Here is a 20,562-nt window from a genome sequence, read left to right on the forward strand (position 1 = left end):
CTAGTCCAATGGAGAAAATTCAAATTTACTCTTTGAAAATTAAAGTCCAGAAGGAAGTTTATAATCACTGACTGGTACTTAGCTAAATGTCAGTTCCTATAAATAGTAGGAACTAAACTCTTAAAAACACACCTATTCTTAAAGCAACTGATTATGAAATCATTTGGAGGGCAGAAATGAGTATGTTCTCAACAAATTTCACAGCCATTATAATACACTTCCTTTCCAAATCAGCCTAAGAACATTTTTAAAGCACACTACAATTTATTAGGTGGGTTATAAAAACGGGAAATTTTTGAAACACTTTGATAAGTGAAAATTTTTGAAGTTTCTTAATACTTAGTGGGAAAAACACATAAGAGATATTCATTCTCCTGAAAACTTGCCTTTACAGACAGATTGTCATTTAGGTTCCTCAATATGCTTTCATAAAAGCCTCACATTTATGTCAATTGACATTCTGATTTTGTAAGTAATAAGAAAATAGATCCAGACCGATAAGCTAGATTTATAGATGAAGTAACAAAAGGCACCACAAACATTCGTTCTAAAGAATAAAGAAAGACCTCCCTTCTCTCCCAACCACCGGGGGGAGCTCTCCTGCAGAAGCACTTGTCTTTCCTCAGCCTTGAGCTCTAGACCGGCAGAAAAAGGAGCATCAGGAAGACTGAAGGCTGAGCCTTGCCCCCTACCCACAGCATAGGACACATTGAGAACATATTCGACACTTATGATGCTTCAGTGTGCTGATTCATTTGGGGGGGGGGCGGGGTGAGTCAGCTGAGAACCCATGAGAGAGCTGTTCTTTTCATTCATTCACACTACAGGATCAGAGCAGACGAAGCTTCACAGAGCACTTCAAATACAAAGCACTTAATTCTTGCCTAGGTCTTCCAACTTAAATTCTAATTTAAAAATCCTATTAGATTGAGGGTTTGGTTTTTTGACAATGTAGGATAAGAGAACAATGTCCTAATTGTCAATTGAATATAGCTCCAGTGGCTAAAACTCTAGTTTCATATCCCCATGGTAACTCACTTTTTTTAATGCATTGCTTATAGTATTTCTTTTTAAAGTTAGATATTTTAACTGACTTGCTCATTTTTAAAAAGAATAATGCAACTGTGATAAGCATGTTAGACTTACTCAATATTACAACGGCAAAAAGTAAATACACTATAATTCCTGGACTTTTAACAAATTCAGTCAACAAATGTTTTCAGAGCACCTATTACACAGGCACTGCACCTGCAGACAGCTTTTCTTGGAGAAAACAACAGACCAATCTTAGGAATGTTCTATTAAGTACATTTATGAAGTATAACTTTTTTCAGGAAATTAAAAAAAAAAATCTATTGCTCCGTAGCATATTTGGCTGTTGCAAGTCTGATTCACAGTTGCAAGTATATTTTGTTCTCTATTCAATCGGCTTCATTTTATTGTACAAAAATGCTTATTTCCTTTAAAGCACTGAATGACAACACACCTTTTAAAACAAAACAAACACGACAAAAATCTCTTCCTGTTTTCCCAAAGTCTGCCCATATTCATTCCCTTCTCCAGCATAGGCACATGTGTCCGTGCAAAGATCCGCTGAGAACCCTCTCACCTGAAGAAGAGTTTGGAGATAAAGCCGGCTTTCTCCAAAGGCGACTTCTGCATGATGTCTCCGTGAGGCACTGAGGTCTGTGTCCGACTAGGTTCAAGTTGGACTCGACATCTGGATATCCAGGACCAGGTCAATGCTTTTGGCTCGTCCCTTTTACTCAGACCTGAGGTGATGTCATTTGCTTCCAATTCCCCCCACCCACTCAGGTCCCACACACCTCCCCTTCCTCAGCCTTCTTCCCCACGCCTCCGCCGCCCAGGTTAAAGCCAGCGCTGCCTAGCCCAGCCTCACAGTCGCTGCTCTCCACGCCCCGCGCCCGCGCCCGCCCCGCGCGCTCCTTGCGCTCCTTCCTCCAGCGCGCCCCGCGCCCGCCCGCCCGCCCGCCCGCCGGCGCCACCTTTTCCCTGGCCCTCAGCCTTAGCGCCCGCCCTACAGAGCCCCCCGCGTGCCTACCTTCCGGCAGCCACAGCAGCACCGGCTCAGACTGCGGGCCCGAGCCCGGGCCCGGGTAAACCGCGGCCAATCTGCGGGACTTAGAACCCTTCTTTCGTGGAAATAAAGACCACTCACTGATCGCCTTGGCTTCCTGGAACCTTTCTCTTCCTTCTCCCTCTTCCTCTCCCCCTTTCTCTTCTTCTCCTCTTTCTCCTTTATCTCTTTCTCCCTCCCCTCCTCTTTGTCCTCTACTTTCAATTCTTTCTCCTCCTTCTGTTCCTCTCTCTTCTCTTCCCATTCCTCCCCTGCCTTCATCTCTTTCCTCTCCATCTCTTTCTCTTCCTCCTCCACCTTCATCTGTTTCTCCTTCATTTCGCTCTCCTCTTTCCTCTCTTTCTTCCTCTTTTCTTCCCCTTCCTCTTTCCCCTTCACTCCTCTCTCCTCTTTTTCCTTCTCTTTCACTCCCTCTTTCTCCTGTCTCCTTAGCTCCTGGCTTAGTTACAGTTAACTTTTCAAGATCCATTTTGAAAAGGAGATGAAAATGTGGCTCTTTTGTATCAAAGAACACTCAGGAAGCAGCAAGTTCCACAGTCCTCTGAGGTGTCCACCTCAGTAAGCCCTTCAAGAGCCGGACAAGACCTAAGCTCTGTTGACTGAAGGCTCTAGAGTAGCCATAGTGGCACAAATATCTATGAGGTATATGTGTGTCATACACATATGTCACAATTCCCTGATATGTCATAATTACAGCAAAAGTCCTACCAAGGAAAGGGAAGCTACTACTTTCCCTTATGAGGTACATGTGTGTCGTACATATATGTCACAATGCCCTGGTGTGTCATAATTACAGCCAAAGTCCTCAAGGACAAAGAGAGCACCTCCTTTGCCTTCAGGCCCTGCTCAGTGTGCAGTGTGGTATTTCATGTGTGTGTGCTAGAGAACAACAGGTGGGCAGTCTAAACTAAATGACCCTCCTTTCCTTTCCCTAGTCTGCTAAGCAAAATATCTTGACTAAGACACTAAAAGGGCCTCTGAGTCACTGAAGCAAAAGTGTCCTAGTCACTCAAGCTCACGGAGAGAAAAACCTGAGTCTTTAGCTCCCTGAAGGCTTTGGAAGATTCCCAGGCTGTGCACCTTCCTTCCATGGTTTTGGTGTGAGAAATGCGTGTCCAACACAAAACCCTACTGGGTTGTAAAGAGTCAACACTTAAATAACTAAACCCTGTTTTGCCAAAGCAAGTTTAAATAGAGTTGAAATTTTTTTCCTTCTATTGAAAATCGAATGTTCTTTTTATTCCTGCAGTGATGACAACACATCTTCAATCCCAGAACTCAACACTCAAGAGTCATAGGCAGATCTCTGAGTTCGAGGCCAGTCTGGTCTACAGAGCAAGTCCAGGACAGCCATGGCAACACAGAGAAACCATGTCTTGAAAAACCAAAATCAAACAAACACATAAAGAAGAGAAAGCATTTTTTTCATATGATATATCCTGATTAGTATTTACCACCCCTCTATTCCTCTTCATTCCTTCATCTCCAGTGTCATCTGGATCGCTCCCTTTCTATCCATCATGAGGAAACAAACAGGCCTCTAAAGGATAATATAAAATAAAATAAAATAAAATAAAATAAAATAAAATAAAAGTTAAACAAAAACACATTAGACGTGGGCAAAACAATCAGAAAGGAGCCCATAAGAAACAGAGCCCATAAGAAACGGGGGCATAAGAAACAGAGCGACTTGTTCGGACACTCAGTAAGCCCACAAATAACGCTAAACTGGAAACTATAATATACACACAGAGGATCTGGTGCCATAACGGCTCCATGCATGCTTCCTCAGTGTCTAAGTTCATAGGAGCTATGACCATGTTGATCTAGAGGGCCTTGTCTTCATGTTTTTCTCCATCTTCTCTAGTTTATACTCTTCCTGCCTCTTCTGAAGGGTTCCCTGACCCCTGAAGGGAGGGATTTGATAGAGATATCCCATCTAGGGCTGACTGTTCCAAAATTAAAGTTTGAACGTTTTTGAGGCCTGATTCTTGCCTCACCGTAGCATTTGAAATGTAAGTGAAGAAAATATCTAATACAAAATTGAAAAACAACAAGAACAACAAAAAAAGCAAGGGTATTTACTTGTGAATTATCTGATTTTTGGCTTGTGGGCATCAAATTATGACACAAGTAAAATATATAGTTCATAATACTTCTAAGATAAGAAAATAAATTTAAATTAATGAATCTTGTGGCCAAGAGGCTTTATAGCTCTAGTTCCTGTATCTACACCAGCTTTTTCCTTACCTTGAAATAGCTGTAAAGACATTTACTTTTTAGTAGCCAAATTTGATTTAAAAAGAAAAAAATAACACAAACATGAAGTTGTTACAGATAGACACTACAGGAAAGCTTTTATGCCTTCTGACTTATCATTTTCAAGTACTCTCCTTGTACTTTTCTCTCTCCAGTATGACAAGATTGAAACGTGGTTCTCAAGGTTGACTTTTCACATCCTGTGACTGAACTTGATTTATCCTTTCCCCACCCTCACCTGTTGTTTGTAAATGCTACTGTGACCCATCACATATGATACACAGATTCTGAAACAAATTTGTTATCAGTTCTTCCTTGTTTTCACCATAACGTGACACTCACTGAAGAATTAAGTTTCAGAGCCCATCAAACTGGCCAAGCTGCATGACTCCAGGGGATCTAATGCTGCTTCCTCTAGAAAGGACAAGTGAAAAGTCCTTGCAGCTCCTAGGAACCATTTACTCAATAACTGTGCCTATACTACTATGCCTATTATGCCATTTCTAAGTAATGAAGCATTGAAGTAAATGTTCATATTAGTGGATTCAAACTCAGATGTGGTCCCAAACCTTTAGCCCCATCAGTGTGAAAGATTACTTCTAATCAAACCTCCCATCATGCATTCTTGTTCTGTCACAACCCCTTTCTCCTCATATTAGTCTCATGAAGTCAAAACTTACACAGCTGTTCAATAAGATGGAAAAGCAGAAACCTACAGACCAAGAAGCCACAAGGGTTATATATCTTCGATAAATGTTCTGTAAGCAGTATAATCCGTTCTGAGAGTACATATACACCTTAGATTTTTATCGTAAAACATCACAGTCCAAACTTGTTTGGACAGAAGATTTCAGCAAAGTAGACAAGTTCAAGTGAAGTAATTAAGATATGATATACAGAATTTATATCTATATACACGCCTGATACAAATGTGAAAATATATCAGGAAATACATTCAGATATAGGTAAGATTCTGACTGAAGCTCTAAATGAGAACCTCAAAAGAAACCAACAGATTAGGATAAACAAAAAGGGTGATTCCAAGATATGCTGATTTTTCTCTTTAAGATACTCAAATACCATTCCTATCATCATATAAGATTATAATAACTTACATTCATTAGATATTTACCATATGTCTTGAGGAAATTGCAGTGTAGTTTGCCTCTTTTAATCCTTATGACATGCTCATGTAAAGGTGACTAACATCACATCCTGCAGAGGAAGAACCTGAGAAATAATGCTTTATTAATTTTCAAATTAAGGTGCTTGGCAGATTGGTAATAGCACAGGTGGCTCGGGGTGCCTTGAGTAGCTTGTCCCCACTCTCAGTCCTAGCCACAGTGTGATCAGTCAGTAATGGTGAAAGAGCAGAATGGAATGTGAAGCTAAGCAGCCTTTGTCAGCCCTAGCACTTAATAGTTGCACATTCATTCATCTGCAGGGTTGACTGGTATTTTAGGGAGAGCTGTTCTTTACTATAGATGAGTAATATTCACTCTCATGCCATACTTTTGAAAGTATACTGAGAGGACTGAAAGAGAAAGAGAAGAAGGAATGAAGTGGGAAAGGTTGATGAAAAGAAAGAAAGGAGGACAAAAGTAGCCCATGTCTACTTGGCACCTCTTAAAGTGTGCCAGCAGTGTGCCAGGTGCTTTCCACAAATGACCTAAGCTTCCTGTCACATGCTTCTCTACCTGCTAGAAAATGTCTCAGGTGTTCCCCATTAGAGATCAGAAGAGAGTACTTAAACTACATCTCACTCTGATCCATCACGTTCAACTTAATTTGAGTGTATCCGAATCTTTCCTGAAGGAGCTTTATCATAAATGGGTAGCAATCACGGATATAATGAAATCTAGGCAAGTAGAAGGATGAAAAAGTTCCTTCATAGGAAGACAAAATTCCTAAAGAGAGAAAGCAGACCTTATTAGTTTCACATGCACAGGATGGCTATGCTTAAAAACTTATTAAAGTAGGAGTTAGGGGCAGTCACAGCTTTTCCATACCTTGCCCTGGTGATCCCTCAGTGCAAATACATATCCCAGTCTTACAAAGCTGTTTTAAGGCAAGAGGGACCCTGTTACATAGTTAGATCAGTTGGGCATGTTTTCTGATTCCAACAGTACATCTAGTCTGACAAATCTGTTTATAAACACTCATGAAAACACACACACACATTTGGTATTCATATAGAACTTCCGCAGAAATGGAGACAGAAATAATGTCTTCTGGGGTGTTCATTTGATTGTTTGTTTTTAACTCATTTTAAGTAATGCAGCAAGAACAACCACACAATCATTCTGTGCTGTAGTTACTGATCCAGTAGATGAAATGATATCCTAAAGAGGGAATCTAATGCTACTCAGGTATGAGTAGCTGCTGTTTAAGCTCTCAGAAAATAGGAGCCTGATAGTATGGCTGATATACAGAATAAGATAGTATTTCCCAAAGCCGGGCATGGTGGCACATGCCTTTAATCCCAGCACTCGGGAGGCAGAGGCAGGCGGATTTCTGAGTTCGAGGCCAGCCTGGTCTACAAAGTGAGTTCCAGGACAGCCAAGGCTACACAGAGAAACTCTGTCTCGAAAAAAACCAAAAAAAAAAAAAAAAAAAAAAAAAAAAAAAGATAGTATTTCCATTAAAACACAGAATTTACTCATAGTTACCAATTTTTCTCTGGAAACTGTACTAGAGTATATAAAAGCCACTTGAGTTTTAAGGCAACAAAAGCTAAGTTTGAAAGGTAAACCTGGTGCCATCAATTACTTAGCTGTGTGACTTTAGATAAGTCTACTCTATTCTTTGTTTGTTTGTTTGTTTGTCTGTTTGTTTGTTTCTGAGATAGGCTTTCTCTGTAGCCCTGGCTGTCCTAGAACTCATAGAGGTCCAGCTGCCTCTGCCTCCCAAGTGCTAAAATTAAAGGCCTGCGCCTCGCATATAAAGCTTCTCTTCCCTCCCAGCAAATAGGGTATTTATTTTGTGGACTAGCAATGTCTCTATTGCTGTGCCATTACACATGCAGTTGAATTATTCTTGGATATGAGGATGCTCTGTGTATTATGCCAGGATGTGTAAGAGCATCTCAAGCCTCAACACAAAGCTGTTACTAGAACCAGTCTGTAGTCCTGAACCCATGGCAAACAGTATCTCAAAAGACTACCAGACATGTAAGGGAGTCAGGCTGAAAATAAGCCCTTAGTTGAGATGAAATACAATAAATATGATACACGAATATAAAGGATTGAGAACTTTATAAGCATCCAAGAAATGTTCAAAATTGCCTTTATGTACAGTGGTTATGCATCAGAAACTCAGGTTAACTTGCAAAAAAAAAAAAAAATACTACAGACTGTTGAGCCTTCTGAAGGATATCAGAGTTCTCAGGAACTTTGGCTTCCTGCTTCTTTTGATATTATTTAGCTGGATAAACTGACAGGAAAATGAGTAAATCAAATACTCTTACAAGGGTAAGATAATTTTGATTTATATGCAAAGTTGCATTTTATAGACAAGCTTCTGACCTTGCACACTGAAGCCTTTTTCCAGGTCTGTTTCCTGTTGCCTCTGATTTTCAGCTCATCTATGGTAGTATATTTGTAACAACTGGGACCAGATGGAATTTGGTACCCTGGTGGATCTTCTGAATATTAAAGGTAGTTCCTTAGGCAGAAATTCTAAAAGATCCTCCAGCTATGCAAAACAGGAATGTTATTAATGTTACTAATGAGCTGGAAAAATTACAGAGTATATACAGAATATAGCTTTATCATGAAGACAGACACTAATGAATCTTCTGGGGTTTCCTAAAATTTTGATCCTGAAATGTTCTATTACTTATATTTATTCTCTTTTTATTTTCCCACTGAAGTTTTTCTACATACAAGAGAATTCTTAACATCAAGTTAAATTTTCATTGATGGTGTCATGCTGAAAGCCAGATGTTAGCTACAGAGCTAAAATAATAGTTTAATAAATTTGAACTCCACTGGGGGAAATAGTAAAACTTTGCCCATAAGTTCTGTGGGATTTCTATGTTACATTTAACAAGTCAGTGAAGTACAGTGACCACAAGAGCAGATGATTCACTTATTTCTAGCTTCTTCTCTAAGTGGATGGTTTACAATAAAGCAGGTCACATGGTGATTTTAAAATGTAGATTATGAACATAGATTGATGGGAATATTTCTGCACATGGGTACTCACAGTGATCCTTAAAGTCTTGGATTATCAAAGTCCAGTCCAATATATGATCCTCAATCTAATGTCTAAAAGACAACATACATTTAACTTCAAGGAAACACTGCCCCCACAACTCAATTATGAAAGAGCTTGTACTCAGAAACTTACAGTTATCATTCACTGTCATTATGGTCAACAACTCCAACTAAAGTTTTAAAAATTCACTTTATAATCATTTTTGTACTCTTTTATAATTTTAAAAGGTAAGGTGTAAAGGACAGAATGTAAGGCTTAATTACATTCCACCAATTAATTTTGGGGTAGGAAGGTCTGGAAGGCTAAAATTTAAGAATTAATAGTCTTATATTCTCTGTCTTGGTTTAGTTATCCTGCATAGACAATCTAAATGTTATTGCTATTTCAGGGCTCTTTGATGGCTATTTATTGATCTCCATGTTCGTTGCAATTGGTGCAGCTATGGTGATTAATCCAAATGGTCAAAAGGACAAGCCACTCCTGCTCAGTGACTAGGGCCTCTATGCATTGTGGGAGCTGACAGCGACTGGGATTTCTTGCTTGCCTGTACAGCTGTTGTCAAGCAGCAAGCCTGACAGAGGGTAGCAGGCATTTGGAGTTTATATGCCAAAACTTGTATTTAAAGACATATGAATGTTTACATTCTTTCTGGAAGCATAGACGTTCTAATAAAGTAAAATCAAATTGACAAATTTATATCATTTTCATCTAAATAGATTTGACCACTGCAAAGTTTTACCTTCGAATACAGATTCAATTAGTAGGGAACAAAAACTAAACATAGTACAATCTTTGTAAGAAATTACTTATACGATGTATATATCTTTTGCTATATAAATGTCATTTTATGTCTCAGGAAAAACTATAAAATTAGTATGTTTCAGTAACAAAAATATCAGTTTTCAAATAAATAAACTTAGTTACAAAAGGTGAACACTACATAAATTCAAGAGAGACCATCAGAATTTGAATAAACCTGATGGTGTGCCCTCATAGGTGAATGTGTAGTCACTGTGCTCTGCATACAGCTAGACCAGAGAGAACAGTCTTGACTAGCTGAGAGGATCTGTATTGTACATTTTGTTCTCTTGCTTCTCTGTGTGGGTGAAAACAGGACATATCACAAAGGGAGTGTTTCTTTTCTTTTTCTTTGGCCTTCATTGAGTGCATCCAGTTAGTCTATGGATGGCAATGGGGATGGGACCCAGGATGGAATAGTTTATAAGGTAATGCCGACTGAGACTAATAATGGGAATGCAAGAGCCTTCTGAGGCCTGTATGGGAGGCTATGCTAATAAGACAACAGTAGATGAAGAAACTGAAAGGGCCTTATTTGTTCAGACATCTTCATGTATTTATATGATGCATTTTGCTATCTTCTCATTTCCTCCCCTCTTCTAGTGAAGTTCTCAGCAAGCCCAAGAACAACTTTCATCAGGCAAATGTTGCTGTGACAGAAGCCAACAGCAGAAAGAGCCTAGCTGGTCGGATTCCACCCACACTCTTCTGTTGTATAGAAATGAGAATATGCCATTGTAACAAGTAAATCCTGGTCCTGGACAGGTAGAGTGGAGGACAAACTTAAAAGAGGACTTCCAGATCTCTCAAGAACCTCAATATTCAATATGTATTGAGTCCTAGGACCATATTTGTACTCCAAGAAGTGAAAGATGGCATATATGTTCCATTGATAGATAGATAGATAGATAGATAGATAGATACATACATACATACATACATACATACATACATACATAGAACATACACATATACATCATTACATAAACATGGCAAAAGGCATAAATGTACAACATTATAATCATGAGACAAATTCTAACTTTTTTTCAAAACAGCAGACCCTGGTGCAACATCTAATATCTTAGAATTAAGTTTGACTAAAACTTGGACAAAGCAAAGTATTAGCTTTTGGATCCTAAAGTAAGTGGTGAGCATTAGCATCCTTCTCAAAATCTATTGTAGTCTTAAATCTCCCCTACTTTATCCCTAACCCAGGGCTGCATGACTACCCCACTTGTGAATTAATGTCAAAAATAAGATGCTCTCTACAGCTATTAGATACAGTCACAAAAAATACCTGTTGAGAGTAAGAAAATATTTCCCTCAGATAACTTTGAATCAGTTGTATAACTACATTCTTTCACTACTAGCACTAATTTATCATCAGTTATTCTTTTTAAAAAGTGTGTATAATCTCGATTGCATTTAATTTTTACTTATTAACAATACTAATTGTAAATATAAAACAGAAGCAAACAAACAAACAAAATCCAGAAGCTTCAAGAATGGGAAATGAAGAGTTATATCAGGTTCTGGAACTTCTGTCAATGCATAGATCTTCCCTTCCTTCCCTCAAAACAGAGAAGGAATTCCACCCCACCATCCTTCATGTCAGATGAACTGCATGCCCTCAATTCTAATGGGTAACAGAAACCTTGAACCTTTTTGCACCTGCCTTGTGCTCAGCACTGTGGGAACCCAGATACTGACAGCTCCCTGGAGGAGAGCCAGAAACATGGTAGAACATCCAGTCCCGTGCTACAGGCTCATCGCCAGCCATAGAGCTAGGCACAGCTGCGATTGCACTGCTATGTTTTCAAGACCTGATTTGACCACGACTCTTGCTGTCTTTTAGAATTCTTATCATGCTTGCTTTCAAGAAAATGACAATGAAAAATCGTATGAAAGATCAATACAGAGGCGGATACTTGCAGTCAATCACTGGACTAAGCACGGGGTCCCCAATGGAGGAGTTAGGGAATGGATTGAAGGAGCTGAAGGGGTTTGCAACCCCATAGGAAGAACAGCAGTATCAACAAACCAGACCACTCAGAGCTCCCAGGGACTAGACCACCAACAAAGGAGGAACCCATGGCTCCTGCTGCATATGTAGCAGTGGATGCATATGTAGCAGTGGATGGTTGTGTCAGATATCAATAGAAGGAGAGGCCCTTGGTCCTGGGAAGGCTTGATGCCTCAGTGTAGGGGAATACCAGGGCAAGGAGGCAGGAGTGGGTGGGTGGATGGGATAGGGGGTTCCAGAGGGAAAACCAGGAAAGGGGATAACATTTGAAATGTAAATAAATAAAATATCCAATAAAAATTTGAAACGTTAAAAAAATCAATAGCAGCTGCAAAAGCTAAGAAGTTTACTCTTTCACTTCAGTTCTCATACAAACCCGAATGCATTCGGTGCTTAAGACAACCATAATAATCTTCATACGCTGCTGTCTGTACTGTGTTTTGTGTTTACTCAATATATGTGAAATACTCTTTCCTGTGGCTATGCAGGTAGCAAGCATTAGATCATCTCTTTCCTAAAATATATTATCTTTCTCTTATGATTAGTTTAGGTAACATAGTGAAATCCTATCTAAATAAATATATGCAGGAGTTTGGAGAGATGGCTTAGAGGTTAAGAGCAGTTGGTACTCTTCTAGAGGACCTAGATTTGGTTCCCAGTGGAGACATAGTAGTTCATACACCTGTTTAGTAACTGCAGATCCAGGCTATTCAACGCCCTCTTCTGGAGTCTACAGGCTGCAGTTGCACATGAAGGCCAACATTCATATACCTAAAATTATATATTATATATATATAATATATATTATATTATATATATTATATATATATTTATATATTACTAAATATATTAAGCACACACACACACACACACATATATATATATATATATAATTGTAGGTAAATGGGCATTGTAAATTCTCCCAGGTAATATGAGATGGTATTTCCTCAGTTGCTAAAGTGAGGGAATCAAGAGCTTCTATTACTAAAGGTTGTACTAAGAATTAAATGATTTCACCTAAAAATTAAAATTTTAGCACAATGACAAACGTAAGTAGTCAGTAGTATGCATTTGTATCCCAATGTTTACATCCTCTAGTGATTTAGTGATTGCTGAGCTTAGTCTCTCATGGTTATTTTTACATGGAAAAAGAAGAGCGAAATGGGTACTGTACACTTCTTTAGAACTTTTAAAAAAGCATATTTTCTCAACAATCTTTTATTTACTTACCTTAAAAATAGAGAAAAATAAAACTCAACAACAAGAAAACAACCCAATTAAAAAGAAAGCAAAACACCTGAACACTACAGCAATGCAGATGCATATAAAATATAGGAGCATATGGAAAGTTATGTATCATTGTTTGCTGTTGTGAACTTTCAACTTAAAACAACCACGGCATACTATCAGGCTGAAATTTTAAAACCTATGATAACAAATTCTAGAGAAGTTAGAATATAATGTTATTGGTAAAATTAAATATGGTCCTACTATATAATCCAACAGTCATGCTCCTAAGTACCCAACTGATCTGAAAACATTATGTATACACAGAGGGGGGGACAGAGATAGACACAGGGAGACAGAGAGACAGAGACATATCTGAATCCCAATGTATGTAATAGCTTCATTCAAAATTTCTGAAAGCTAGAACAAGTGTTGTTCAATCACTTAGTACACAAACAAACGGCTATATCTACATAACAGAATACTGATTAGCGAAAAAAAAAAGAAAAGAAAATGAGTTGTGAAGCCAGAAAAGTGCATTATTAAACTTACAAATTGCTAATCATAATTTTAAAAACACTGGCATGAAAAGTTTATATAAGTATATGATTTATATTATATGTCTATTAGAAAATTCATGACTGTTGAGATGCTAAATGAAAAAATAATGGTTGACAGGATCTTGGTGTGGAGAGCAAATATACAGAATAGCTGAAGCACAAGAGGATGTTTATAGAACAGTGAAAGTATTCAGTATGGCTATACTAATGTCTATATGGCATTATGCATTTGTTTCAACCCTTTGAATTTAACAGTGCAAACAATGTATCTTAATGAGATAAAAAGTGTCATTTAGATGATAGAGAGAGAAGGGACCCCTGTATGCAAAGCAGAATACAACAAAGGAAATAGTTAGAAGTAGGAAATTACCTCAAGTAAGAAAAAGATTGGGATTGGGGCCAAAGTAACTTTGGAAATGAGTAAATTTTATACAAAATGAGAGGTATGAAAACCAACATAGGTACTATTCTCTTCAAGGAAGTTCCATCTGTCAGTAATACATTTGATATTCATGAAGCCACTAAATACACATTCTGGAAAAGAAAACTGAAATCAGGAGATACTGGGTAGTGGAAGCCAGGTTTCTCACTGTTGGAATGGGAAGTTAGAGGCAAGCAAAGGGAAGAGACTATAATGATGAATGTGGTAATAGATTAGAATTCAAGATATATCATGAACTTAGCTAAGGGGCCCTAAAATCAATGACACCTCATCAGTAGGTACAAGTATACCATAATGTCCTGATCATAGTTTCACATACCATTCTCCAATGAAAAGTGCAATTACTCATTTTAGGACAGAGGTAGGAATATGCAAATTGACCCTAGAATATATTGTGAGGAAGTGAGGAATGAAAATAAAAAACCAACTCATAATGTCAAGAGTATCTCAAAGAGACCCAAGAATACAAACAAAACCTTCTAGCCACCAAAGCCAGAATACTTTGGCAATAAGTCAAGTAGCCTTTAATCATAATCAAAAGTGTACAATAAATACCCATGAGTCAACACTAGCATAAACCAATGATTAAATAAATAATTAGCTGAGAATAAACTAACTTCTGGTAGAAAATCCCAAACAACTAATTAGAAACTTTATTAGGAAGGTGGAACTTACTTCCTCATTCCTAAAGCATGGGGTACTTACAATGACTTCCTTCCAAACAATACAGTGTTGGTGGCAAAGGGGAAAGGAATGACTTTATAGTGGAGGAATCTAACAATACCACCTCATCTAGGTCATGCAGGGCAACATCAATAGCAAAGGTTAAACCTGACAGTCCTCATGGGACAAGATGAAAATAGCACTTTCTTTCTCTGTCTTCCTCCCAAATCCCAACAGTTCCAGGATAATCAGGAGAAAAACAGACAAATCCAAATATAAATATATATTCTACAAAGTATCTGAGCAGTACACCTCAAATTGTCAAGGTCAAGGGAATAAGAAAAATCTGAGAAAGCATGGGGACCCCAATGGAAGAGTTAGGGGAAGAACTAAGGAGTTGAAGAAGTTTTCAACCCCATAGGAAGAAAAACAGTATCAACCAGCCAAATCGCCCAGTGCTTCCAGGGACTAAAAAAAACACCAACCAAAGAATACACATGGAAGGATCCATGGGTCTAGTTCCATATGTAGCAGAGGATGGCCTTATCTGGCATTAATGGGAGAGGAGGCCCTTGGCCCTGTGAAGGCTCGATGCCTCAGCGTAGGGGAATGCTAGGGCAGTGAGGCAGGAGTGAATGAGTGGGTAGGGGAGCACCCTCATAGAAGTGCAGGAGTGAGATAGGGGGGTTTGCAGAGGGGAATGGGTAAGGGGGAATAACATTTGAAATGTAAATTAAAAATGATTAATTAATAAAAGAATATATAAGGAGATATAAGGACTAACTACAATGTAGAATCCTGAATAAGATCATGGAATAGAAAACATCCTCAGTCATCAGGGAAAGGCAAATCAAAACGACCAAGATTCCACCTCTCACCAGTCAGAATGGCTAAGATCAAAAACTCAGGTGACAGCAGATGCTGACAAGAATATGGAGAAAGAGGAACACTCCTTCATGGGATTGCAAGCTGGTATAATCCCTCTAGAAATCATTCTGGCAATTCTTCAGAAAACTGAACATAGCATTATTGGTATTCAATACCCCCACTTAAAACATTGGCTCTTTACTAATTTCTCTCATTTTTTTTATTGTAACATAATGTTTTTTATTAGATTTTTCTCTTTATTTACATTTTAAATGTAATCCCCTTTTCTGGTTTCCCCTCTGAAAACCCCTTATTCTCTCCCCCATCCCCCTGCTCACCAACCACCCACCCACGCTTCCCTGTCCTGGCATTTTCCTACACTGGGGCATTAAGTCTTCTCAGGACCAAGGACCTCTCCTCCCATTGATGTCCAATAAGACCATCCTCTGCTAATGTGCAGCTGGAGTCATGAGTCCCACCATGCATGCTCTCTGGTTGGTGGTTTAGTCCCTGGGAGCTCTGGAGGTACTGATTGGTTCATATTGTTGTTCCTCCTATGGGGCTGCAAGCTTCTTCAGCTCCTTTGGTCCTTTCTCTAGCTTCTTCACTGGAGACCTTGTGCTCAGAGAGAGCATCCATCTCTGTATTTATCAGGCAGTGGCAAGAGCCTCGCAGGAGACAGCTATATCAGGCTCTTGTCAGCAAGCACTTGATGGCATCCACAATAGTTTCTGGGTTTGGTGATTTTGTATGGAATGGATCTCTAGGTGGGGAAGTCTCTCAATGGTCTTTCCTTCGGTCTCTGCTCCACACGCTGTCTCTGTAACTCCTCCCATGGGTATTTTGTTTCCCCTTCTAAGAAGGACCAAAGTATCCATACTTTGGTCTTCCTTCTTCTTGAACTTCATTTTGTCTTTAAATTGTATCTTGGGTATTCTGGGCTTCTGGACTAGTATCCCCTTATCAGTGAGTGTATACCATGTGTGTTCTTTTGTGATTGTGTTACCTCACTCAGGATGATATTTTCTAATTCCATCCATTTGCCTAAGAATTTCATGAATTCACTGCTTTTAATAGCTGAGTAGTATTCCACTGTATAAATATACCACATTTTCTGTATACATTCCTCTGCTGAGGGACATCTGGGTTCTTTCCAGCTTCTGGCTATTTTGAATAAGGCTGCTATGAACATAGTAGAGCATGTGTCATTATTACATATTGGAGCATCTTCTGGGTAGATGCCAGGAGTGGTACTAGTGGGTCCTCGGGTAGCAGTACATTAAATTTTCTGAGGAACCGTCAAACTGATTTCCAGAGTGGTTGTACCAGCTTGTAATCCCAGCAATGGAGAAGGGTTCCTCTTTTGCCACAACCTCGCCAGCATCTGCTGTCACCTGAGTTTTTGATCTTAGCCATTCTGACTGGTATGAAGTAGAATCTCAGGGTTGTTTTGATTTGCATTTCCCTGATAACTAAGGATGTTGAACATTTCTTTAGGTGCTTCTCAGCCATTCTGTATTCCTCAGTTGAGAATTCTTTGTTTAGCTCTGTACCCCATTTTTAATAGGGTTATTTGGTTCTTTGGAGTCTAACTTCTTGGGTTCTTTGTATATATTGGATATTTGCCCTCTATCAGATGTAGGATTGGTAAAGATCTTTTCCCAAGCTGTTGGTTGCTTTTTTGTCCTATTGACAGTATCTCCCATGGAAGGAGTTACAGAGACAAAGTGTGCAGTAGAGACTGAAGGAATGACAATCCAGAGACTGCCCCACCTGAGGATCCATCCCATATACAATCACCAAACCCAGACACTTTTGTGGATGACAACAAGTGCTTACTGACAGAAGCCTGTGATAGCTGTCTCCGGAGAGGCTCCACCAGTGCCTGACAAAAACAGAAGTGGATGTTCACAGCCGACCATTGAACTGAGCACAGGGTCCCCAATGAAGGAGCTAGAGAAAGGACTCAAGAAGCTGAAGGGATTTGCAGCCCCATAGGAGGAACAACAATATAAACTAACCAGTACCCCCAGAGCTCCCAGGGGTAGCACTAAACCACCAACCAAAGAGTATACACATATGGTGGGACTCATGTCTCCAGCTGCATATGTAGTAGAGGATGGCGTAGTCAGTCATCAATGGGAGGAGAGGCCCTTGGTCCTGTGAAGGTTCTATGCCCCAGGGTAGAGGAATGCCAGGGCCAGGAAGCCAGGTGTGGATGGTTTGGTGAGCAAGGGGGATAGGAGATTTTCAGAAGGGAAACCAGATGAAAACATTTGAAATATAAATAAAGTAAGTATCTAATTTAAAAAATAATTTTAGATCTTTAATAAAATTTAATAAAACTACCTCGTGTCCAGTGAGATGCCTTTATTTCACTTTGTCCTTTTTCAAAACTAGTTTTCATTTTATTCCTTTTTCTCAATAATTATTTCCATTGCAAAAGTGACCATGGGGTCTAGGCTTAGGCACGAATTGTGTAAGTTGTGCAATTGACTTCAAGTTGAATTATTCTGTGACCCTGACAAATCTTTCTCTTCCCAGTGAAAAATAAATAGTATAAACACCTACATAACAGAGTAGTCTGTAGTTATTCAGAATTTACAGTCATTGCTAAAACATGGAACTGTCAAACCAGGACTGCATTTCATTGTAACAATGAGTTTGGCTGCAAATAGTGAGACATATGTCTACTCACACTCTATTGTATACTCTAGAAACACTGAATTAAAATAAAGTTGCAAACTTTACTGTTTGTTTCATTTCCAGAAAAATACTTCATAAAATTGTGTTCTTGTTTTACCCGTTTCCTTCTGCCCTTCACTCTGACTCTTCTTACTCCTGTCTGCCATTACTTTCACACTAAACGTTTACACAGGGCTGCTGCAAGCTAACAGAGAGCTATCATACGCCACTCACAAAAATGGACTTTTGAAAATTGCTTGTGTTGTACAGTAAAGATTTTTACGACTACTGTTTAAATATGGTTTAGAAAATGTACTTGTAAAAATAAAACCCTTTTCTTTGAGGAAGAGTTGATATTTTAAGTAACCAAAGCATAGAACATGAAACTTTAGTCCTGTCTCATTTTCCAAGTTGGAATATATTCTGGATAAACTAAAAGCAGGAAATTAACTTGTGTTAATTTTCTAATATGCTAGGGCATTTTTGTGGATTTAGTACTGTCATTCCCTTAAGGGATAATTGTCACTATGTTATTTAATATTGATGAAAATAAGAAACGTATTTAATTTACCCATTTATAATCTCACATCTAATACAGTCCAGGTTGCATTAGGTCTAATTCATCTCTCTTTTTTTTTTTGGTGGATGCAGCAAACTTTATTGATGGTATTCAAGAGAGTAGGGAGGGCTCCCTAGGCCCCTTCTGTTATTGTGAGGGTCTGGGATGGAAATTGTGAGGGAGATACTTAGTGTTGGGGGCCGAGTTAGGATAAGGACTCCTCAGCAACTGAGGGCCTCTCTCTTGCTCTCAGTGTCTTTGCTGGAGTGGGTGGTCCAGGGTTTCTTACTCCTTGGAGGTCATGTAGGCCATGAGATTCACAACCCTACTGTTGTAGTATATTCATTGTCATACCAGGAAATGAGCTTTACAAAGTTGTCTTTGAGAGCAATGCCAGCCCCAGCATCAAATTCGGAAGAGTGTGAGTTGCCGTTGAAGACACAAGAGACAACCTGGTCCTCATTGTAGCCCAGGATGCCGTTCAGTGGACCCTCAGATGCCTGCTTCACCACCTTATTGATGTCATCATACTTGGCAGGTTTCTCCAAGCAGAATATCATATCCACAATGGATACATTGTGGGTAGGAACACAGAAGGCCATGCCAGTGAGCATCATGTTCAGCTCTGGGTTGACCTTGCCTACATCCTTGGCAGCACCAGTGGATGCAAGAGATGATGTTCTGGGCAGCCCCACGGCCATCACATCACAGCTTTCCAGAGGGGTCATCCACAGTCTTCTGAGTGGCAGTGATGGTATGGACCATGGTCATGAGCCCTTCCATGATACCAAAGTTGTCATGGATGACATTGGCCAGGGGTTCTAAGAAGTTGGTGGTGCAGGATGCATTGCTGACAATCTTGAGTGAGTTGTCATATTTCTTGTGGTTCACACCCATCACAAACATGGGGGCATCAGCAGAAGGGGCAGAGATGATGATCCTTTTGGCCCCACCTTTCAAGTGGGCCCCAGTCTTCTTCATGATGATGAAGATGCCAGTAGACTCCACAACATACCCAGCACCAGCATCACCCCATTTGATGTTAACGGGATCTTGCTCCTGGAAGATGGTGATGGGCTTTCTGTTGATGACAAGCTTCCCATTCTCAGCCTTGACTGTGCCGTTGAATTTGCCGTGGGTGGAGTCATATTGGAACATATAGACCATGTAGTTGAGGTCAATGAAGGGGTCGTTGATGCCAACAATCTCCACTTTGCCACGTGGAGAGCAGATGGCAGCCCTGTTAACCAGATGCCCAATACAGCCAAATCCATTCACACCGACCTTCACCATTTTGTCTATGGGACAAGGATCACAGTGCACAAGAAGATGCATCTGTCTCTGGAACAGGGAGGAGCAAAGAGCTAGGTCTAATTCATCTTATGAGCACTTTTTCACCATATGCATATACAGTAGAATACTCAGATGTGGTAAATGACACAATCCTTGCAAATCGTTTTACCAACAGACCTTAAACTGAAAAAAATTTTTTGACTATGTATCATCTGTGAAATAATTTGAACTAGAAAATTTAACTGGCTTCTTCAGTTTATACTTATTTTTGACATTTAGCAATGGCAACTAAGTGGTTGGTTCCCATAATGTCCACATTACAGAACAGAATGAGTCCAGGAGATAACTTTCCCAGATTCAAAGAAGCCTGCCCGCCGATGAGCAGCTCTCACTCAGAAGCCAATGCCAGAGCTCAAATCATAGCTGCCAGAAAGAGTGAAGCCTAATCCACGGACTGAAGGAAAATCAAAATCTTGTTGGACTTGCATATGAAATTCCACGTATAATAGTTATCTAAAAATACACATGCATACTGGATGCTCTTTTATTTTGTTATATTGCAAAGAAATGTAGAAATGTACGGTCTCTTAAGATGAGTGATATTTGAATTCACTTAAGATGAGTGATATTTGAATTCACTTTGACATGGTTGGGATTATGTTGCTGATTTCACAAATAATTAACAGGATTTTTTGTAGAAACACAGGCTTGTTGACCATACAGCACATCCAGAAAGATGGAAAGGGCTAATCAGTTTGGGAGCGTTCACCCAGACATACCTCTGGGTGTACACAAACTGTCCTCTTGCCATTTGACCTAGGGCTTTATAAAACTACCTTACCTCTTTCCATAACTTTGTCTTTTTTCTTT

General features: G+C 39.4%; 1 protein-coding gene across 3 annotated transcripts in view; it reads right to left on the reverse strand.

Annotated features, from left to right (window-relative positions):
* The window catches only part of Cftr (CF transmembrane conductance regulator), a 146,153-nt gene extending 143,586 nt beyond the window's left edge, over positions 1-2,567 (reverse strand). For 2 of the 3 annotated variants that reach the window (XM_085840806.1, XM_085840805.1), the window contains exon 1: positions 1,610-1,851. In XM_085840806.1, the coding sequence (XP_085696932.1) occupies positions 1,610-1,662 (53 nt within the window). In that variant the 5' untranslated portion in view covers positions 1,663-1,851. Of the gene's footprint in view, positions 1-1,609; positions 1,852-2,062 lie in introns of those variants that run through there. The other variant, XM_021164958.2, reaches the window with a different exon arrangement.
* Between the last annotated feature and the right edge of the window lie 17,995 nt (positions 2,568-20,562).

This window comes from Mus caroli, unplaced genomic scaffold (assembly GCF_978045245.1).
Source record: "Mus caroli unplaced genomic scaffold, Mus_caroli_1 scaffold_7, whole genome shotgun sequence".
NCBI lineage: Eukaryota > Metazoa > Chordata > Mammalia > Rodentia > Muridae > Mus > Mus caroli.